The 24,308-nt window shown below is 40.8% G+C and overlaps 1 protein-coding gene across 2 annotated transcripts in view; it reads right to left on the bottom strand.

The window, feature by feature from the left end:
• Positions 1–381: 381 nt before the first annotated feature.
• LOC125457048 (uncharacterized) overlaps positions 382–24,308 on the bottom strand; it is a 39,590-nt gene continuing 15,663 nt past the window's right edge. For both annotated transcript variants that reach the window (XM_059650287.1, XM_059650288.1), the window contains exons 6-13: positions 21,437–21,703; positions 18,062–18,165; positions 11,489–12,470; positions 9,551–9,820; positions 6,751–7,128; positions 4,503–4,670; positions 1,933–2,180; positions 382–896 (exon numbers count right to left, since the gene is read on the bottom strand). In XM_059650287.1, the coding sequence (XP_059506270.1) occupies positions 834–896; positions 1,933–2,180; positions 4,503–4,670; positions 6,751–7,128; positions 9,551–9,820; positions 11,489–12,470; positions 18,062–18,165; positions 21,437–21,703 (2,480 nt within the window). In that variant the 3' untranslated portion in view covers positions 382–833. The remainder of the gene's footprint in view (positions 897–1,932; positions 2,181–4,502; positions 4,671–6,750; positions 7,129–9,550; positions 9,821–11,488; positions 12,471–18,061; positions 18,166–21,436; positions 21,704–24,308) is intronic.

Here is a 24,308-nt window from a genome sequence, read left to right as displayed (position 1 = left end):
CCTCTGAGGTCTGTTCTGGCAATGATGTAACCCTTCATCTCTGCATTGCACATCTTTTTATTCACGTTCCCCAACAGGAATAATGCTCAACAATTGCAGGGTATATAACAGGCAGGCAAGCTACTGCTCTCAGTTCCCAATTTTGTCAAAATTAATAATTGCTGCAGTATGTTAGCTTACTGTAGCATGAATCCATCATAATAAATCTTATAACAATCATAAAATATTTAAAATGATTGCTATATGTCATGTTGCACTAGCTGACAGGCTTGGTTGAATATCAGTATTTGTTAATTATTTAGTTCGGATAAGCTTATTTCCTGTCAATCAATTTTGCATGCTGAACATAAGTAATACATCAAACAATAATGAAGCATACCATTGATTATTAGCCTTCATTGTAAATATAAAAATTAAGACATGAAAAGAATTGTCAAAATAATCACAAAATTAAGTTAAAAAGCATGAAAGGATACAGGAATATCATGAAATACATAAAGTGTTGGTATTACTGGAGTTCACAATATGGCTGCTTGCCTGAGATCATTTTAGCAGAAGAACAAAATCTCCACTTAATAGGTGCACATTTACAATGTTAAATCTGTGCATCTTCCTGCTTTTTTCACAGTCTTGTACATCATTATGGAAATATATTTCATAAAAACAATGTTTAAGGCCACCAGAATAATTCAGTTGGGAGCAAAATTATTACTTTCCCATTTGTTTATAAAAAGATTTAACGTATAAATGAGTGCAATATATTCAAAATGCTGCTTAGTTTGTAGCACAACAATTGAACTTATGATACACAAATCAACAGAAAATCCAGGGGGCTACGATCTTGAAGGAGAATCCATTTCTTCTGTGGGAATTGTGAGATTTAATTCAGCTTGAGTCTGCGATAGAGAGAAAACATTATTTGATAACCTGCTGTGTGGACGAGTGTCTGTGTTCTATGATGAGATGCAAGGGCATCAATGGTTTTAACAACAGAACACAGACACTGAATTTGATCATTTAGCTGTACATTTCTACTGAAAGACTTTAAGGTAAAATCACTATCAGTTAGAACACAATCAACTGCAAGGTTTTATCAGCACTATCGGATTACTCTAACCAAATCTCATTGGTTACTTTTGTTCTTAGAACATTTCAGTTAATTACACTTAGCCTTCTCTTAGCTCAATTAAACAATGCATTATTTTTTTACTATAATTACTTGTGACAGATGTGACAACAAGAGGTTTCAAGTGCAACTTATGATGTTCATGTAACTGAATCTGATCCGTTGCGCATGCGCACAATAATGTTCCTGATCATGAAATAATTATTTTTTTCACTGTTAGTTGTGTGAAGAGAATATATTCTGTGAGAATTGTCACTTCAGCTTTAGATTGTGATTTTATGTAATAGCGAGGAAATCTTTAGTAACTGAGCAGCCAATTTAAACTTAGCACACAAACTGAGTTTAAGTAAAAGATTCATGTCAACATTATATTACCGCTAGAGCAGAACAGCAAATTCTAAGACTTCTCAAATGCAAAATGTCTATACTGAGATTTGTTATCCGCAGAGATTAAATAATTGTGGCCACTGTTATGAAGCATCACTCCATACTGCCTGGCTCTGCTTTGAAGCAGCAATATAAAGAAATGGAAATAGAAATTGATATAGAAAATTCGTATTAACTTAAGTCAATGTACTGCTGCACCTGATTTGTTGATCTGTACTTTTCTTAAACAAGGTGTTGACTATCTAAAAATTTATCTGCTTTGGACGTGACTCACTGAAATCCCAATTCCGCATTATACACTTGCCATGGGTCAATACAATACCCAGTACTCGTCTTTGAAAGGATTTGAGACAGCATTGCAGTAAATAACCACAGTTAGAAAACTGCTCAATAAAGTTAACTTCTATTACTTGACTTACCTTTCTAGTCATTTCATTGGAAGGATCTTTGTTGCAGAAAATGGTAAGGAACATTCTGCAGGTGACTTCACCTTTGTTAAGGAGTATTCTCAGCAATTCCCTGTTTCTTTCTTGGTAAGTTATTTTTGATGAAATGTTATCTACTTCCTCTTTATTTAGACACTTCTCAAAGAGCTCATCTACCACAGGTTTGTGAACACCTTCTCCCATTTTCTGTACAAATTTGCTGAAGTTCTTATGTATCCATTCTGATAAGAAACAAATGAGAATATATGACAAAAGACTATCCAATTCAAACTGAAAACAAGAAGGCTTATGTGGAGATTGCTGAGCTCTATGCTCAGCTCTTTGGTCTCTGATCCTTTAGAAGAAGACATTGGTTAGATCAACATTTAGGTTTACTTTCAACATGATAAATATGCCACTCAATATAACATCCATTTAGTTGGTGTAAGCAGCTAAAGAGAGTGTGTAACTGATAAATTTTGCTGCATGTCTGTTTCAAGAAAAAAACACTCAAAGCAACATGGAATTTAGAGTAGAATCTTCCCAGCCCCAGAACTACATGGGCAAAGGGGGCAAATCAGGTGAGATGAACGACAAGAAAATCCCCAGTGTCGAGAGCAGAGTCCCATTCTCACTAGTGAGAGGCCTATTTGCAAATATTAACATATGTTAATCTCCTCATCGATATGCAGTTTCCCAATCTCCAGCCCTCCGGATAGAAATTAGATAATGACAATTCCAGACGTGAAAGTCAGAGTGGTAGACTGGTGACTTCAGCTCACCACTTGCTCCTCCAGACTCTCCATCAATCACCAGCATCACAGGTTATGCTTCCTGGGCAGCAACTGCACACACTCCACCAGCCAACAAGACTCCAGGTCACTGTCGGCAAAACAGGTTGCAAATTTCTCTCTGCCTGACATGATCAAAATAATGAACAGGAACTGTGCAAGGTAACTGTGGTCAGACTTCAAAGATGCTGCCAGTGCCATGAATTCTAGAAGGTCCTGGGAAAAGTACTTCCACTCCTGGCAGCATCCAGACAATACACTGAGCTGGGATGGGGAGGCAAAATAGAGACATGGTGCATGGGTAATGAAGTGAATATGGAAAGTTAACATGAGAAAACCTGCTCACGCTCATAGAGAGAACCATCCCCCTTCCCCTAGCAAACTCACCAAAATGATACTTAGATTTCCAGTAAAATAGGCTGTCATTTGATTTTTCTGTGAACACTTGAAATGTTGTTTGTAAATGAGCTGGATTTACTGCTGTTAGTTTGGTGTAAAGAATGAATGGAATAAGTTCCAATCTGTGAAGATTTATCACAAAGGCTTTGTCCAAAAATGCAGGGAAAGCTTTAAATTAAGAAGTCAATGCAAGGAAAAGTATTCATGCTGCAACTAGTCCCCTTTCTTAACAAAACTGAAATACTCTACTTAGAATACCTACAGTGTGGGAACAGGCCCTTCAGCCCAAATCAACCTTTGAAGCATCCCATCGAGATTCATCCCCTTATAATCCACCTAAGCTACACATCCCTGAACAGTTTGCGTGATTTAGCATGGCCAATCCACCTAGCCTGCACATCTTTGGACTGTGGGACGAAACCAGAGCACATGGAGGAAACCTACGCAGACACAGGGAGAATGTGCAAACTCCATACAGATGCCTGAGGGTGGAATTGAACCTGGGTCCCTGGTGCTGTGAGGCTGTAGTGCTAACCACTGAGCCACTGTGCCGTCCCAAATTGCTCCACAAAGATACTGCTTCATTTTTTAAAAAATGTGCAACATTTCCCCATATATCATTGAACAGTTTTAGCTCTACACAACAGATCCTGTCCAAAGAAGCTTTTCTTCTTTTATCACATTTTTGCATGTTCCTGCATCAACATTTTATAATTTACAACTTTGAGGGGAATACGAGAGCAAAGGATCCTTAGGTTCACATGCACGATTCTTTGAAATGGCTAAGCAAGTTAAAACATTTTTTAAGATGGCTTATAGGATTCTTGAGTTTATAAATAGAGGAATAGAGTATAAACAAAAGGAAGTGATGCTACACCTCGACCAATCATTGGTCAGAACACATTGGGAATATTGTGCTCAGTTCTGGGCAGCTTATTTAAGGAAGTATGTTACAGCTTGGATATACCTCAGAGGAGATTTACTAGAATGATACCAGGAATTTAGGATACAAGAAAGGATGAGAGAGATTGGACTTATTCTCCTTAGAGCAGAGTGGATAAGAGGTATTCAAAATTACGAACAATTTTGATAGGGTAAAGGGCGATATTCTGTTTCTAAAAGTTGGTAAGTCAATGACTAGGGGTCACAATTCCAATACTGTCAGCAAAAGAGCCAGGAGTGAGATGAGGACAAACTTCTTTACTCAGAGAGTTGTTCGGATTCTGATCTGAAGGCAGATTGACTTTACCTGACTGAAGTCCTGTTGACTTCCTATTACTACCAAGATTAAGTCTGAGGCAGGAAGGCTCATGGATGGGCAATCAAAGTCAAATCATCAGATCAAACTTAAATCAGGAAACAGGTCTTTCTTACCTCTGCAGTCTTGGCTTTTTTGATGTGAAACTTTTTCTTCGACTAATTTATGTTGTTCACTTCTTAATATGTCAAGTTCCTTTTCATAGTCCATGTAGTGTTGGTAGTTTTTAAAGTAAAGCGTGCTAATGGATTCCTCCAAACTTAGCTCTTTTGAACTTTTACAATCTGTGAAACAAAAATACCAGCTGAATTTGGAACAAACTCTTAAAAAGGTGTTATTAGTATGAAATGGAAATGGTTTGAAAACATTATGCAAGGTTGATGGAATATGGCAGGGGATTACAACTTGACATTATAGTAATGCTAATCCTGGGTATCAGGTATTGCATTCATGGGGTACACTGAAAAATAACAATTGAAATTTGCTGCTTTCATATCTTTTATGATCCCAGAGCAGAGTACCCAGTATGATTATGGTCAGGCTGGGATACAGTGACTTTTTTTTAAGTAGATGTAGTTTGGAAGTTCCTACTTCTTCCTAATAGAATAAAGCCTCCAGACTCAATCATAAACTATACCTAACCAAGTCATGCAAAGTAACATAGCATGATAATATTAATCTCATACCTTAATATTTCAGATCGACATGAGACAAACTCAAATTCGCCAGCTAACTGTGGTAAGCACTAAACCCTACACATTAAATGATAAATATGACCAACGATAGCAATTCACCAGGGGATCTGTAGTTACCATGAGTCACTAGAGTCTTGGAACTTCCTCTAAAGGGAACTTTTCACTCTCAAAGACTCTACTTCTAAACTCCCTCCATTGTCACTTCATGTCAGAGTGCTTGAAAACTTGCTGGCTCCTTGTGCTTCTATTTTGTCTTCCACGGGGTTTCCCAACACCTGCACCTGAACCCAACCAAGCCGTACTTACACGGAGCCTGCATGCAGCACCAATTCACTGCCTGGAGCCTCGTCCTCAGTTCCTCTGCCAGAGGTTACCTCTCGGTGGTCTCACCTGAAGATTTCTCCTTTCTTTATGTTTTCCTGGCCAAGTATTTCATGAGTTCATTGATTGTTAAACCTGGATTTTACCCAGGACAAAATTACAGTGGGTTCAAGAAAAACCTTGCTGGCATCAGCAAATAAAGCCCAGGAATATTTCCCCCAAGCATTATGGGTAATGGTCAGTCTCATGCCTATTTCCTGCCCAGTAAGTGGAAGCACAATGTTGGTACTCAAAGATGAAATATGGCAGGACCTAATTGGAGGACAGAGATGGGCGAATGGTGGAGCACTCTTCTTGCTGTCGCAAAAGAAAAGTAAAAAGGAACATGAGAAAGACCAATCCATTTTGGCTCCTCTTTCTGCTCAGCAGGCAACAGGCAGGTCACAGACCCTGTTCAAGTTGCAGTTGGGTCCAATATCTTTATTGGTGTCTCCTTCTCCACTGAACAGACTTTAGCAGTACCCTTCCTGTCACTGATGGATTCCCCTATGCATACTGAAGTAAATCTCCAAGAAGACAGAATCTAAACATTGCTCCTTTACATTCAATGGCTCTTCAAATCCTGTCTGCTGTCTACAAGGCACAAGTCAGGAATGTGGTGGTTTGCTCTCCACATGCCTGGGTAGGTTCCATCCATCAAACAGCTTAAAATCATCCAGGACAAAGCAGCCTATCTCTGTGTCACCTCATCCACCAACTTAAAACATTCACTCCCTCCACCACCAAAGCACAGTATCAGCAGAGTGTACCATGTACAAGATGCATTGCAGCACTGCAAACTTGCAACCTCTTATAGTTAGAAGGACCAGGGCAGCAGATATATGGGAATATAACAACCCGCAAGTTCCACTGTAAGCCACTCACCATCCTGACTTCAACCTAACATTCCTTCACTTTTGCTGGGTGAAAGTCCTCAGCTCCCTCCTTAACACCCCAAGGACTGCAGCACTTCAAACGTCAGCACACCAGCACCTTCGCCAGGATGGGCAATAAGTGCTGGCCTAGCCAGTGGCACCCACTGCTCGTGCATGAATAAATGAAAGTAATCAAGTTGATTCCCATATTATTCAGCACCTCTTCCAACTGATGCTTATAATGTTTTTCCATTGCATTCCTTTCTGCTATTGTCTCCAGCTGACACATACTTTTAGTTAATTGTGCAATTGTCAACGTAAGGTGTAACAAGTTGATATATTCTATTGTCATTAACACATTAGAAAAAATCTCCCTGAAACTGTATCTTTCACATTTCATAAATCATGGTGAGTCACATACATAAAAGACCTACCCATGCATTTCACAAAGATCAGTTTCACAATCCAAAACAGATGATGCATGCTTATTGTGAGCTTCTCTGTAAAATCCTCAGGCGTGGTGGTGTCATCCACTGTAGCCAAATCTGGAAGATGCTGGATATCTCTTACAGCACTTTCTGGAATTCCATATTGAGTTTTTTCAAACATTTCACAAGCATCCAGCTTTGCGATTTCATTATAATCCATGGGTTGATTTTCTGAGTCCAGCATGCACTGGATAACACAGCACTGAAAGATATGCCCTACGTTATCAAGGATATACCTTCTACTCTCCGTGGAACTGTGTAATTTTCTCAGCAAGTCACACAAGTTGGTTACCAACTCTCTTCCTTTGGAAAAGAAGTGAGACGCTATAATAGGACAGAATACAAATATAGTCAGCTGCCGAGACAGGCTACCCAATTATTTCAAACCTATTTTCAATGGTAGTTCATTACAATGATCAGTCTTTTTTTTTAAGTTAATGATGGATCAGGAAGGGTACTTACAAAGGAACATAGGACTCAGGAGAAAGAGTTGGCCATGTAGCCATTCACTTCTAGCCTATCAATCAATAGAATCATAGCTGATCTGATTGTGGTCCATTCTCAGTCTGACCGCCCCTGACTTCCATGTCTGCCAAAATTCTAACCTGCTTCAAATAAACTGAATGATCCAGTGTTGTTTACTTTCTCTGGAAGAAAGTTCCACAGAATAACAATCCTCTTAGAGAAAGAAATCTTTATCTTAAAAGGGAGATGCATTATTTTCAACTTGTGTCCCACTGTTCTAGTTTCTTCCACAAAATCTACCGAGGACACAGGGTCTTTTATGTTTTAATAAGATCACCTCTCATTCTTCTAAACATTAATGGGTATGGCACAAGCTGCACAACCTTTTTTTGTATGTTTTCTATTCTTGGAATACAATGAGGAATCTTCTTGGAATTGCATGTAATCCAATTACTTCCATTTGTAAATAAGGAGATCTTACTCACTAACTGCCTTCATTGTTAAGGCTGAAGTTTTCTGCTTTTATCTTCCATTCCCTTTGCATGGATATGAACAAGCCATTTGTCTTCTCAGCCACTTGGTGTACTTGTACACCAACATTTAGTGATTCATGTACTAGGACACCCAGATCCTATTGTACCACCAAGTTCTGCAGTCTTGATCTATGCAATTACCACAATGGCCTTCTATTCTCCCTGCCAACATTTTCCCAAATTACACTTCATCTGCCAAACTTGTGCCACTCATTTAGCCTATGTATATCTCTGTGTAGACTCTCTACTGCCTCTTAACAACCTACTGTCCTAGCTAGCTTGGTATGGCTTAGAAAGGGTGGACACTGGGAAGTTGTTTCTGTTAGGCGGGGAGACTAGGACCCGCGGGCACAGCCTTCGAATTAGACGGGGTAAATTTAAAACGGAAATGAGGAGACATGTCTTCAGCCAGAGAGTGGCGGGCTTGTGGAATTCATTGCCACGGAGCGCAGTGGAGGCTGGGACACTAAATGTCTTCAAGGCAGAGATTGATAAATTCTTGATCTCACAAGGAATCAAGGGCTACGGGGAGAGTGCAGGGAAGTGGAGTTGAAATGCCCATCAGCCATGATTAAATGGCAGAGTGGACTCAATGGGCTGAATGGCCTCACTTCCACTCCTATGTCTTATGGTCTTATGGTATCAGCAAATTCAACTACCATATATTCTGTTTCTTCAACAATTGAACCTATTTTAAAACTTGCATCTGAAACATACCTACACTCATTTTTGTTGCACTGTGTTGTTCATGTAATTGTTCCTTAAGTAATTCCTGGGTTTATAGCTCCACCTCTCTGCCTGGAAATTCATTCCAAAAATGGACAGTACTCTAAATGTGGAAGAATTACCAGCTATCAGCCCTAAGATCCTGACAGTTTGAACACATGTCCCCTTGTTTTAGTCCCACAGTTAATGTAATACTCTGGATTAACTAAATTTTAGAGTGTTCAAAGTTTTGGTAGAAGCTTTTAAAACTATGTGGAATCAGCACAGAGTAGACACTTGTGGGAGAGGAGAGAGCACAGATTTAAAGTAAATGCCAAAAGATGCAAAAGGAGTAGAAGAGGAAAAAAACATTTTTATACAGCAAATGATCATATTTTGAAACATGTCTCCTGACAGTGTGGTGAAAGTAGGTTCAATCAAAGCATTCAATAGGAAATTAAACTGTTATTTGAAAGGAAGAATGCGTACGGTTACAAGGTAAGGGCAGGGCGACAAAGTTAATTGCTTATTTCAGGCAGACACGATGGGCTGGATGACCTTCTTCTGTGCTGTAACAGTCCTGTGAGCTTTCTGTAGTGATAGAATACAAGTGTCAATTGAAAGGAGAATGAGGAAGGAGGCTAAATTTTATGGTGGCTGTTTGCTCTCGTCACACCCCACTACATTAACAAGCTCGATTAATTTTTTTTAAAAGGTGGAGCTTATGTCAGCCCCAGCCTTCTTACAGTTTTATAAGGAATGGTCAGGGGGTGGGTAGGAAGCCAATAGATGAGCCACCTGCTATACTTTACACAACCCCTTCCCACAAACTGAATATATGATCAGTGACAGTAGGTGTCAAAAACCCAGCCCAAGTATGGACTATTGGGATTTGAATCTCCGTCTTACTGAACATAGAATCAGTCGATTAGACAACCAGGTTTTAATCCCTCCCCTCTCTCCAGTGCCAATGATGATGATTCTTTACTAAGGTGGATAATTGGAAAATGCAATATCTTCACGTCAAAATACCAACTATTTACTTGGTACATGGTTGAGCTTCTGTCTGCATATTTCCTCTGTGTCAGCAGCATGGAGTCGATTGAGTTCTGCCAAAGATTTTATCAGCATTCTTTCTTCAATACTATCCACCATATCTTCTGGTGTTGTATCAAATCTGATGTCGATTAACTGCTCTCTAAAAAAGATGTCTTTTTGGTTTCCTGGTTGATCCTCCATGAAGCTCTTCACGACATTCACCACTTCCACGTTTTCTTTTATCCTGTGCCTAACCTGAAGAAAGAGTTCAATTGCTGCAGATGGAAATAAAGAAATAAAAATCAATCATAAGACAAATACACATGCAGCATGCAATTTATTTTGTAGGCTTTTGTTTTTGTTTTCCTCATCCTGTTTCATTTCATTAAAGAGATTTTTAAAATTTGACAATAACAACATTTCTAAACTGCCTTGTTCTCCTAAACACCTCCAAGCTGGACAGTAAGAATTAAAAACTAATTGTGCCTTTTCTGTCATACCCAACATTCGGACATGGTGGTGTGGAGGGGCGGTGGGTAGATCACACCCTTATACAATAGGTAGATGGTGTTTGAACAGTCTGATTTACATCCTTCCTCATTTTTACATTTCTGTCAAAATCTGTTTTGATCTGGGTCAATGCACAGGATCACATAGGGGAATGACAGAAATTGCTGGAGAAACGATAACTCTCAACAGATGCTGCCAGACCCACTGAGTTTCTCCAGCAATTTCTGTTCTTATCTCAGATTGTCAGCATCTGTAGTTCTTTGTTTTACTATATCAGATGAGGGAAGCTTGGTTACTTTTTCTTCTCTCTATCCAATCAGTGCTGCCTCATATCTTCATGCCAGAGATGATTTCTCACTACAAATCCGAAATCAAATATTGCTGCTTCAGTATCATATCAGATTATGTTGAAACAACAAAAAGCCTCAGGAACAAAAACAAAGTTGCTGGAAAAACTCAGCAGGTCTGGCAGCATCTGTGAAGGAAAGAACAGAGTTAATGTTTCGGGTCTGGTGACCCTTCCTCGGGACTCATCTCATTCAAAGCTTCATCTCATTCTACTATCAGAGAATGTGTCAGCATGAGTACATCAGATACGTGACAAAGACAAGGCAGGGAATTGCTGGAAGTCTGCTAATTAGTAGAGAAAGCCAAAGCACAATTAACTATGGTTTGAAGCCGAATCATCGGGAATTATCAGAGACATCACTGCGTAAGATTGCAAACAATGGGAAGACACTGCTCTGTAGTGTGACAAAGAAACTGAGAGTAAGCTAGGGCTGATGTCTCTGAAAAGTAGAAGAGTGGGTGCAATCATTCTGTGAAAACTGTCTCTAGCTGCATGATGTGTGTGGAGGATTATACCAAAGTAAAAAGCTGATTCTATTCTTCACTAGTGGCTTCCTTCATCTTCCCTCATTTAGTGGATGAATGCATATAGTCATTTGTCCAGGGACAGGAATTTGAAAACTAGAGGGCATAGGTTTAAGGTGAGAGGGGGATAGATTTAAGAAGGGCCTGAGGAGCAACTTCTTCACGCAGAGATTGGTGCATGTATGTATTAGGTTGATAGAGAAAGTGGTTGAGGCAGGTACAATAGCTACACTTAAGAAACATTTGGATAGGTAAATGATGGACCAAATGTGGGCAATTGGAACTGGCTGAGTGGGCACCATGGTCAGCATGGACCAGTTTGGGCCAAAGGGCCTGTTTCCAAGCTGTATTATTCTGTGACTCACTCTATGACTCTATCTTGATACATAAAAATAAGTATATATAATTTACTTATTAGAATGACAAATGCGTTTGATTTTGAGCCTACAACTTATGAACCAACCCATTGCACTTGACTATTACTTAATTCACATTTTCCCTGTCATCATTACAGATGTATTATGTGATAGAGATTGCGTTCATTTATTGACTCTTCTCACCTTTGTACGGTTTACCATCCACAAACAGACACAGTGTAGGGTACGACCTTTGCATATGTTCCACGATAGCGCCGGCTTTATACAGAAAGTCATCATGTTCAAATTCATTCTTGTTCACCAGTAATACTCTGTCACTTTTCAGTTCCAGATATATTTTGTATTCTGCATGCTTTTTCTTTTCAAGTTGAACAAAATTAGCATCAAGGGATTCAATGTACGGCCACTCCTTTTGAAACATGGGTATCAATTCATTAAAAACATCTTTCCGGAAGTATGTCATTATTTGGTTCTCATAAAAACACAGGAATATCTCTCTCTGCTTACGTTTAAACCAAAGATGGTAACACTTGGATTCTGGATTGGCCTGTACAACCAGTTTTAGGCATTTCATAATGTCAATTAACTCATCCTTAAGCTTAAGTGTTTCTTTCGGCCAAATATATTGCAGGAGATCTTCTGAAAATTTCCCAGTGTTGACTAGTTTCATCCACTCACGGTGAATTTGGAGTGGTGCAGTTTGTATAGTTGGTGGTGACAGACAGTTGATTGGAATCATAGCTGCCATGAGATCAATAAGCCATTGAGGATCCAAGACCAAGATCGGATCCGAATAGTAAGCAAATTTCATGCTGTTCAAGACTTGTAGTGCTGCCTGTACTTGATGCATTTTCTCAGCATTGTTCACTTCGATTCCTTGGGGATAGCCCATTATCTTGTACCATGGTAAATACAGATCTGAACACAGCAGGTATTTCTCAGTAGAGTGGAGAATATGGTAGTACAATTTTGCATGATGTAAAACAATGTTGTCTTCAAATGCTACTTGTCTCGAAAGTGTGTCTATGGTTGAACGTAGCTTAGTGTATCCCTCTCCCTGCTCATGGTCAACAGAGTTGTCAACAATAAATTTCTGATCATAAAGTACACCAGCTGGGAAATGTTTGTGAAGGTAACTATAAATGGTATTCATAGCCTCTTCAGCCTAAAGATAAAAGTGAGGAAATAAGAACATTTAAATTATGTGAAATAAAATGAAAAACAACATAAGACTGAAGAACAATGTAATCATAATTACAGTCAGATTCCATCTTATCAGAATGGACTAGATTTGCTTAACTTTGCAGCACACAAACAGGCCATGTGCCCAATTTACTCAATGCCAGTCTTAGTTCTTCATTTGTGTCTCATCCTAACTTATTTAATGTATCAGTATATTCTTTCTTTCTCCCCCATGTGCTTATTTAGCTTCCCCTGAAAGCTGAGCTTCCCATAGATGGGGGTGGGTAGGGGGAGTTTGGTCGTTGTGACACCAAGTGGGGCTGCAAACTGAAATTTTGGGTTGTGAGCTATAATGCACCAATAGCCACCCTGTTATGGCAGTTCTGTTCTTGATTTAACTAACCCTCCAATTCTCAGTTCTCTTTGAGGAGTCTCATTCACTTATAAGTCTCAAAACTGGGTCACAAAGGTAAAAGGTTTGGTGAGCACGGCCTTAAAGCCAGCCCTTCTATTTGCCTCATCTACTTCTCATGATACCCAGAACCATCCAAATCAAATGGTTGTTTACAATAAATTACTGCCGGGACAAAGAAATGAAATATGGATCAATAATACCACCCTTTACATTCTCAACTCATTTTCTGCCAATAAAGTTCAAAACACAAAGGCAAGTGAAAATATTGAAGAACACTGGATTCCACCAAAGTGTAAATGTATAGATACTTTTGGAGGAATTAGACAGCAGACAATGCACATCAAAAATGAAAATTACCATTACATTACAATGTTATTGGTTTAGTAATCCTGAGGCCCAGGCTACAGCACAAGGGTACACAGGGTCTAGTTTCATCATGGCACCTGGTCAAATTTAAATTCAATCTGGAATTTGAAATTTGTCTCAGTAATTAACTAAGACTGAGAAACAATTGCCCGAAAACCCGTGTAGTTCTCCTATGGTCTTTAGGAAAGAAATTACGTAAACAGACCTACATGTGACCCAGACCAGCAGCATGTAACTCACTCTTAACTGCTCTTGCCAATGATACTCACATCCCATGTGACGAAGAATAAAAAATGCATTTTGGAGTATGGAAACTCCAAGAATAAATCATCTCTCCACTGCAGTTGAAATACACAGCTTGCTTACCCAGGAAAAGAAGCAGCAAAATGGTTTCATTCCCTCAGTTAACAATGAGTCTAAAAATGTACACAAAGTACTCAGATACAAAGAGTTGGGTATCTGAGATTGGGGAATCCACAGTGAGGTACAACAGAAACTGAAAAGAGAACAAATGTTGCACTTGGGTGATATGGTAATTCACAAAACAATTCAATGTGCCGATAGAGGTTTACATACCCGTTTCAAATTAGTACAGTAATTGAGCCTCAGAAACAGTTCAGAATCTAACAATCATTGGCTTAAGTTGATTTTAGGTTTATTTGAGAAGGGGATTTTTTTTGGAATGACTACAAAGGTTTCTGATCAAACAAGAACCACTTACTTTAATGAATATTGGTTCAACTGCTCTATGTCTTGCATAACTGAGTGGAATAGGCACAGGACACGCTCTGCCATTAGTGCTAGAATATTTAAAGACTAAAAGATCTGATTTGCCTTGTGTTACAATTGTTCCTTTTCCAGCAATATTTCAGATGTTAACTGTTAGAATTTTATATCTGTGCAAAAGCAATTAACATTGCTAGTACAAATCAAGTCTGTATTTTACATGGTTCTATGAATGACCAAGCCTTTATCAAAGCTATATTCAAGTAAAATGTTCGAACGAACAGCTACCCCAAATAAACTTTTAGACTTCGGTTGTAATTACTATCATAGGAAACAGGAGCAGAAGAAGACCAATAAGCACCTCCAACCAGCTCTGCTGTTCAATAGTACCATAGCTGATCTGATTGTGGTTTCACTCTACTTTCTTTCCTCTGAGACTCAACTCCTTTATTGACCAAAAATCTGTTGAATTCAGCCTTGAAGACATTCAGTAACCATGCCTTCACCACATTCTGGGGAGAGAACTCCAAATATTAATTATTCCCAGAGACAGAAGTCCTCCAAATTAAATGGGGGGCTCCATATTTTAAAAGTAGTTCTAGATTCCCTCACAGGGGGAAAGATCCTCTCAGCATTCTGTCAAGTCCCATCAAAACGTTATATATTTTTTCCCTCATTCTTCCAAACTGCAAAGGTGCTTCACCTTTACTAATAAGACAACAACTTCATCCCAGATATCTATGAAACATGCCATAACTGCTTGTATATTGGTACTTAAATTGGACACAGTACTCCAATTATAATTTTAGTAGCTCTGAACAGCTATGTTGAAGCTTCCCTATTTTTACATTCTGCTTCTCTTTCAATAAAGTCCAACATTTCATTTCCCTCCCCTATCACTTGCTGTACCTACAGTAATAGGATATTAAGTAATAGGTTTCAAGTAATAGGATATCATGATCACTTTGTATCACAGACTTCAGTAATTTTTCTCCATTTCGTAATATCTTGTGTTTCCAATCTTTCTGCCAACGTGAACAAGTTCAGGTTCTCCCACATTCTAATCCAACTGCCAAAGCTTTTGCCTTTCTGACCTCTTCATGATTTACTTTCCTACCCATCTCTGTGTCTTGAGCAAAGTTAGTAACAATACATTTGGCCCTTCATCAAACTCATTGCAGTAGATTGCAAACAGTTGAGCATAGAGCACTACACCCTGTGGCACTCAATTGGTTACATATTAGCAATCCAAAAATGACTCATTAGTCCAACTCTGCATTCTGTTAGCTAACAAAAGCATTATCCTTGCTAGCATGTCAATCCCAATGTCACCAGCTTTATTCTTGTGTATTAATACTTCACGAGCCATTTGATGAACAACTTTTGCAAATCCAAATATATCACATTTACAGGTGCTCCTTCATCCACCCTGTATCAAAGGCACAAGTACAATTTTCCTTTCATATAATGAAATCTGATGGAAACAATTTGTTTAAGACTTTCTAAATATCCTACCATAACCTCTGTAATTATGGATTGAAGTATTTTCCCTAGGATAGATTTCAGGCCGAATGACTTATAGGTTCCTGTTTTATCTCCCTTTGTTCTTCAATAGAAGTGTTGCATTTTTAGTCTCAGCTTTCTAAAAATCTGGAATCTTTCCGGAATTTTGAAACTGTACAGCCAATGCATCGACACTTTTGTAGCCACTTCACTTAAAAACATAACATTCAACACTAGGCTGTTGTGATGTCATGATCATGTCCCTGCCTCTGCACCAGGAGACCTGCATTCAAATCCCTCCTGTTCCAGAAGTCTGTCAAAACGTTTCTGGACAAAATGCCTGAAGCTTTCCTCATTTCACAAGTGCAGATGTTCAGAGATGAAAGGACTTACGAGGATGCTGCGAGGATTGGAGTATTTGAACTACAAGGACTGGCCAAATAGGCTGGGGCTATTTTCCCTGGAGTGTTGGAGGCTCAGGGGTGGCCCTATAGAGGTTTATAAAATCATAAGGGGCATCGATAGGGTGAATAGCTGAGGTCTTTCTAGGGTGGAGGAGTCTAAAACTAGTGGGCACAGGTTTAAGGTGAGAGGAGAAAGGTTGAAAAGGGACAATGAGGGGCAACTTTTCCCACAGAGGGTGGTGGGTGTATAGAACTGCCAGAAGAGGTGGTACCACAACATTTTCAAGACATCTGGATGGGTACATGACTCAAAATGGTTTAGAGAGATATAGGCCAAATGCTGGCAAAAGGGAGTAGATCAGTTTAGGACATCTGATCAGTATGGATGAGTTGGACCAAAGGGTCTGTTTCCATGCTGTATAACTCTACGATGCAGCGTTTTGGCCAGTATAGCTGTGAACAGGTCCAGGCAGCAGGGTGCAAAGGGGCTTCATCTCTGCTGACTGCCTGGCCCTCTTCCACGGTTCTGCTCAAGCCTGGGTGTCCTTGAAGAGGGAGCACAAGGTGTCTGCCAATGCTCTCGCAGTCTTTAGAGAGTGCTGGGCACCACAGTGGATGGACATTTTATTTCCACCTCCAACTCCATTTAGATTTAGTCTGCTCCTTCTCTCCATACCCTCCTCCCTCACTTTACTGATGTCAGCATTGCCCTTAAGAGGTTTTGCTTGTTAATACACAATTAGACAAATGATTTCCAAATGGTGGAAAACAGATAAATACAACGTTTATTCACAACTGTGTCTTTTTCAGTCTCACTACATTTAAAAATATCAAAAAAGACAAAAACTAAGTACAAAAACCACAGGTGACTGAGGACACATAAAAGGGAGGCTGCAAGAAAAAGTAGAGTCAGGAATAAAAATGGTAAATAGGGAAGGAGGCCCTCTTATGGCGGAGTGGTCGTGTCCCTGGACTGAAATAGCCAGGTTCAAGTCACACCTGCACCAGAGGTTGTATTAGTATCTCTGAACAAGGTGATCAGAAAAATAGGTTAATAAAGAAGAACATTCAAGTCTACGGGCCTAGAGTCTATTGAAGACAGAATTACCTTATTTTGGGAAGGCTTGCTATTTAAGTTGCTCACTTAAGAGCATTCATTAGTGGGAAGGATTTAGTTGGGCCTGGGGCAAGGTAAGAAGGTCCTGGGTCCCAGTCTATCAACCTACCATTGAATTAAATTTCTTTGCCATCAAATCAACCAGACTTAGGGTATTAAATACTGCCCACTGTCTCTCCTTCCACAATCCACAAATTTCCCCTTAATCTCATGAACTGATATCAAAAGAAAAAAGCATGCAACAAGCAGGGGTATTTAAGCTCATTCCTTGCACAGACTATGAGCAGAATCCAATGCTGCATCAACCATTCCATCAGCACTGTCAAGGCCAATCTAGAGCTGGGAACTGTGTGAAGGGGCACAAAGTTGTGGAATGGATACCTGGCCTCCCACCTATTAAGTATGTGGCAGGAGGGCTTGTGGGCAGCCTTCCTTTCCAAAGGGAAATTGAGATTCTGATGTAATTACTCAAGGACCTCATGCCACCGCTGCTGGTATTCAACCAGCTCACCACCCAGAGATGTAGCCCAGAAAACCCTGGTGAGTTTGCTAGTGCCCTGTTAGAAGGGATTGTTGCAGGGAGTCCTTGTTCATGTGTACTCAGTGCCCAATCAACTGATCTGACGTTGGGAAGGGGTGACTCATAAGAAGCTGTCCATCCCCTCACTTCCGACGCCCGAGCTTTCACCTGCCACCCACCTACACTCGACTCTCTCCAGAGATTGACACGTGATTCCTGGTGAAGGCCCTACTGCAATACTGTCAGTGGTCACTGCAACTGGTGGTGATACCAGTGTTGTATTCTAATTGACTGGCAGCTTTTGTGGGTGGGATTTCTGTCCTGCCAGGGACAGAGTTGGATGAGAGGCCCAACAGTGCTCAGGCAAAGAGGTGATTGGAATTGGGTGATGTTGGGCCACCTGGAGAAAAACATCTGATCCATCTGATGGACAAAACTCCTGTGGCCACAGCAGATCCAGGAGAATGTGAGTGTAAGGCCTGAGGGATTCAATTCAACGTGGAATAGAAAAATGAACACTTACATTCTTGCAGGCATTGGCAAACGTCCCAACTAGAATGACAGGGTGGGCAGCCTTACTATCTCTGCAGAGAGAGGAAATACACCCGATCCAGTAGTCGAGGTATTCTAAAATTGGAAGTATTGTGCAGTTCAATTAATAAAAGAACGTTTTCAGTGCAATAAGAATCTATACATGTGCGAGTAAATAATTTTAAAAAGCCATCCCATAATTTCTGATGATGATATAAGTTGGTACTTGAAATCTGACAATCTTTTTTCAGTTTTAATATTACCTTCAAATACACCCGTTATGTGGTTTAAATTTATTCTTCTTAACGAAAAATTTTGGATTTGAACGATTAGGTTATAATCACACCATGTTATATTAATAATGAAAGGATTAATATTCTGATATTAAATACTTTTCTTGCTAGTTTTACAAAAGGAACATATGTTTTTCATTAAATTTCCTCATAAAATAGTGAAGGATTTTCATATCAATTCAGTAAACCACGCATTCAACTCTGAGAATAGATGAAAAATGCCAGTTTAGATTTAAATGTTTTGTCCAGACTGAATATTTGGAGTAAACTGCCAAAGGCAGCAGTAGGAACCATTGTCTCAGGAAACTGAAAAGAAAGTTGGATAGGTACTGGTTACGTGTTCTGGGGACCCAGGGTTCGAATCCTGCCACGACAGACAGTGGAATTTGAATTCAATAAAAATTTGGAATCCACAGTCTAATGATGACCACGATTGTTGGAAAAACCCATCTGGATCACTAATGTCCTCAATGAAATGAAACTGCCATCCTTACCTGGTCTAAACACCAAATGAACTGCGGATGCTGCAAATCAGGATCAAAAACAAAGTTGCTGGAAAAGCTCAGCAGGCCTGGCAGCATCTCTGGAGGAGAAAACAGAGTTAACGTTTCGGCTCCGGTGACCCTTTGTCACCGGGCCCGAAATGTTAACGCTGTTTTCTCCTCCAGAGATGCTGCCAGACCTGCTGAGCTTTTCCAGCAACTTTGTTTTTGATCCTTACCTGGTCTGTCTGCCATGTGACTCCAGACCCACAGCAATATGTTTGACTCTTAACTGCTCTCTAGGCAATTAGGGATGGGCAATAATTGCTGGCCTATCCAGCGATGCTCTTGTCCCATGACTGAATTTTTTAAAAATTCAAGTGATAGACTTGAGACAAACTGTGAGGTGCTAAGTTAATTGTAATGGTGTTGATGCTTTTTTCTAGATTTGTATTTAGATATGTACATAAATGCAAAATTGCATGGCTTCCAAACTTATAAAAATGTTTGAATGTAAAATTCAGCCAATTGTTGAGGCATGAGATTATGTCTACCACGTTGAGGATTCAGGCCCCAGAAACTCTGAGTTGTATTATTACTTTGTTTAAATTCTGTTTTTTTAATTCACTCGTGAGGTGTTGGCATTGCTGGATGGCTACGTGCCTTTGAACTAAGTGGCTTGCTTGGCCATTTCAGAGAGCAGTTGAGAGTCAGCCATATTGCTGTGGGTCTGGAGACACAGGTAGGCCAGACCAGGTGAGGATGGCATTTTCCTTCCTTGAAGAATATTAGTGAACCGGATGGGTTTTTCCGATAATTAACAATGGTTTCTTGGTCAATGGTAGATTTGTAATTCCAGATTACTATTGAGCTCAAATTCCATCTGCTATGGCGAGATTCGAACTCAGGTCGCCAGAACATAGCTGAGTTTCTGGATTAATAGCTTAGCGATATTAACATGGGGCCATTGCGTCCCCTAAAATTCATAACAAAATAAAACCAAATGTTATTAATTATATGTAAGTTAGCCCTCTGATCTTGCTAACAGTTAGACGTGGGAAGTATTATATCTTTCAATTGTGTTTCTTGCAATGAGCTGAAGTAAAATGGTAGCACCACCTCTAGAGAAACTGAGAAAACATTGCCTTCACTATTGTGCAGTTATTCACTTACTGTAATGGATTAAGGACATGAAAATTTTCATTGTCGACATTTAGTCACAGACTGAGAGAAAATTGTGTTGCTTGTGCTTTCACCTGATTTGATTCTGCAACATAGAGACAATTATTCACCTAACAGAGCACCCAGGCCAGGGTTTTCCTCATGAGCTTCTCCTGATCCACTACTTTAACTTTGCTGACAGCTTGGTGTCAACCCCATTTACAAATGGAATGGAGGATTGCCTCAATCAGAAATGCTTTATAACCATGAGAATCTATTTCTCATTCCGAATAAATCAACTCCCGGAAAAACTCAACTCTCAATGTTTACAAGCAAATGACAGATTATTCAAAGACGAGAGATAGTTAATTTCTGTTCTTCAGCACAATAGCATTTTTGTAAAATGTGGAATTCAAAAAGTTGAACTTGGATGAGGGGATTGAAGGATGGGTCAGCAAGTTTGCAGACGACACAAAGGTCGGAGGTGTCGTTGACAGTATAGACGGCTGTTGTAGGCTGCAGCGGGACATTGACAGGATGCAGAGATGGGCTGAGAGGTGGCAGATGGAGTTCAACCTGGATAAATGCGAGGTGATGCATTTTGGAAGGTCGAATTTGAAAGCTGAGTACAGGATTAAGGATAGGATTCTTGGCAGCGTGGAGGAACAGAGGGATCTTGGTGTGCAGATACATAGATCCCTTAAAATGGCCACCCAAGTGGACAGGGTTGTTAAGAAAGCATATGGTGTTTTGGCTTTCATTAACAGGGGGATTGAGTTTAAGAGTCGTGAGATCTTGTTGCAGCTCTATAAAACTTTGGTTAGACCGCACTTGGAATACTGCGTCCAGTTCTGGTCGCCGTATTATAGGAAAGATGTGGATGCTTTGGAGAGGGTTCAGAGGAGGTTTACCAGGATGCTGCCTGGACTGGAGGGCTTATCTTATGAAGAGAGCTTGACTGAGCTCGGACTTTTTTCATTGGAGAAAAGAAGGAGGAGAGGGGACCTAATTGAGGTATACAAGATAATGAGAGGCATAGATAGAGTTGATAGCCAGAGACTATTTCCCAGGGCAGAAATGGCTAGCACGAGGGGTCATAGTTTTAAGCTGGTTGGTGGAAAGTATAGAGGGAATGTCAGAGGCGGGTTCTTAACACAGAGAGTTGTGAGAGCTTGGAATGCGTTGCCAGCAGCAGTTGTGGAAGCAAGGTCATTGGGGTCATTTAAGAGACTGCTGGACATGCATATGGTCACAGAAATTTGAGGGTGCATACATGAGGATCAATGGTCGGCACAACATTGTGGGCTGAAGGGCCTGTTTTGTGCTGTACTGTTCTATGTTCTATGTTCTATTATGCATTGTCATTCACTACGATTCAGGTTAAGACCAGACATTCAAAACAATTACAGGGCGTATGTCACTTTAACATACCTTGCACAGTGAATCCACAGGAATCAATTATTTTCTGTCCTCTGAGCAGCCTTTCCTTCATTGGTAGTGTGTCATTTAATCCCAGAGTTAGGTTGACAACTAACAGGTAGATGGCATTGTTAGGTAAAAAGGGCATGTGCATCTGCTGATACTCCACATGTCCTCCAAAGTCATAGTATCTAAATATTGAGAACTCTTCAGGTGCTTGTGTGGATTCTTTCACTTTCATCAGTATCTCCTTAGCAAAGCTTTCATTCACAACAGCATCTACCACAAAAAAAGAATCTGTGGTTATTTTCTACAGTCTTGACTGCTGGAGATCTTGGACACTGAATTTATTTTGCAGGGCCGGGGGGTGGGGCGGGGGCTGGTGGGCAAAATGCTGCAGACGCTGCAAATCAAATCTTAAATATAAACTACTGGAAAACACTCACCAAGTCAGACAACTGTTCACATATCTGCATATCATGTTTTTATTAAAGGGTAATAGCGCAGTTTTGTTACAGTTAAAACTTAGGCTTTATTCAGGTTGTATAAGCCAAATTTCCTGTCTGCTTATGGTTGAAAACTTTGCTGAATCATCTGTCCGTATCAATGAGTTAATTTTGAGATTAAAAACTGGACCCTTGAAAATCTTCGAAATAAAGGAAAATTTTAAGGAGACAATAACTCATCCAAATGTTGAAAATCAGCTGTACTGAAAACAAAATAAGGCATAAAAATCTGTCAGAAACCAAAATACAGCAGATGCTGGAAACCCAAATAAAAAAAAACCAGAAGATGCTGCAAATATTCAGCACGCAGGCAGTCTCTGTGGGCATTTAACAGTATCTTGTGAAAATAACAGGGGTCACGGCCACATGTCTTAGAACCATCTTGCATGCACTGTGTTGTTCCTTTTCTAAAAGGCCCACTGCATCTTGTGAGATAGTAAGAACTGCAGATGCTGCAGTCAGACTGACTCCCACAGCTACCTAGAATACACCTCCTCCCACCCACCCTCCTGCAAAAATTACATCCCCTATTCCCAATTCCTCCGCCTCCAGCGCATCTGCTCCCACGACAAGACATTCCACTCCCGCACATCCCAGATGTCCAAATTCTTCAAGGACCGCAACATTCCCCCCACAGTGATCGAGAACGCCCTCGACCGCGTCTCCCGTATTTCCCGCAACACGTCTCTCACACCCTGCCCACGCCACAACCGCCCAAAGAGGATCCCCCTCGTTCTCACACACCACCCCACCAACCTCCGGATACAATGCATCATCCTCCGACACTTCCGCCATCTACAATCCGACCCCACCACCCAAGACATTTTTCCATCCCCACCCCTGTCTGCTTTCCGGAGAGACCACTCTCTCCGTGACTCCCTTGTTCGCTCCACACTGCCCTCCAACCCCACCACACCCGGCACCTTCCCCTGCAACCGCAGGAAATGCTACACTTGCCCCCACACCTCCCCCCTCACCCCTATCCCAGGCCCCAAGATGACATTCCACATTAAGCAGAGGTTCACCTGCACATCTGCCAATGTGGTATACTGCATCCACTGTACCCGGTGTGGCTTCCTCTACATTGGGGAAACCAAGCGGAGGCTTGGAGACCGCTTTGCAGAACACCTCCGCTCAGTTCGCAACAAACTACTGCACCTCCCAGTCGCAAACCATTTCCACTCCCCCTCCCATTCTTTAGATGACATGTCCATCATGGGCCTCCTGCAGTGCCACAATGATGCCACCCGAAGGTTGCAGGAACAGCAACTCATATTCCGCCTGGGAACCCTGCAGCCTAATGGTATCAATGTGGACTTCACCAGTTTCAAAATCTCCCCTTCCCCAACCGCATCCCTAAACCAGCCCAGTTCGTCCCCTCCCCCCACTGCACCACACAACCAGCCCAGCTCCTCCACTCCACCCACTGCATCCTAAAACCAGTCCAACCTGTCTCCGCCCCCCTAACCTGTTCTTCCTCTCACCCATCCCTTCCTCCCACCCCAAGCCGCACCCCCATCTACCTACTAACCTCATCCCACCTCCTTGACCTGTCCGTCTTCCCTGGACTGACCTATCCCCTCCCTACCTCCCCACCTATACTCTCTCCACCTATCTTCTTTTCTCTCCATCTTCGGTCCACCTCCCCCTCTCTCCCTATTTATTCCAGAACCCTCACCCCATCCCCCTCTCTGATGAAGGGTCTAGGCCCGAAACGTCAGCTTTTGTGCTCCTGAGATGCTGCTTGGCCTGCTGTGTTCATCCAGCCTCACATTTTGTTGTCTTGGATTCTCCAGCATCTGCAGTTCCCATTATCTCAGATGCCACCCTAAGGCTACCCTAAGGCTTTCTATAGGTATTTAAGGAATAAAAGAATGACGAAAGTAAGATTAGGGCCAATCAAGGATAGTAGTGGTAAGCTGTGTGTGGAGTCAGAGGAGATAGGGGAAGAACTAAACGAATATTTTTCAACAGTATTCATTCTAGAAAACGACAATGTTGTCGAGGAGAATACTGAGATACAGGCTACCAGACTAGGTGGGATTGAGGTTCACAAGGAAGAGGTATTAGAAATCCTACAGAGGGTGAAGATAGATAAGTCCCCGGGTCGGATGGGATTTATCCTAGGATCCTCTGGGAAGCCAGGGTGGAGATTGCCGAGCCTTTGGCATTGATCTTTAACTTGTCATTGTCTACAGGAATAGTGCCAGACAACCGGAGGATAACAAATGTGGTTCCCCTGTTCAAGAAGGGGAGTAGAGACAACTCCGGTAATTATAGACCAGTGAGTCTTACCTCAGTTGTTGATAAAGTGTTGGAAAAGGTTATAAGGGATAGGATTTATAATCATCTAGAAAAGAATAAATTGATTAGGGATA

Source organism: Stegostoma tigrinum, chromosome 12, assembly GCF_030684315.1.
Source record: "Stegostoma tigrinum isolate sSteTig4 chromosome 12, sSteTig4.hap1, whole genome shotgun sequence".
Taxonomy (NCBI): domain Eukaryota; kingdom Metazoa; phylum Chordata; class Chondrichthyes; order Orectolobiformes; family Stegostomatidae; genus Stegostoma; species Stegostoma tigrinum.
The sequence above is the reverse complement of the archived record's forward strand: the minus strand, read 5'-3'. Positions and strand labels throughout refer to the sequence as shown.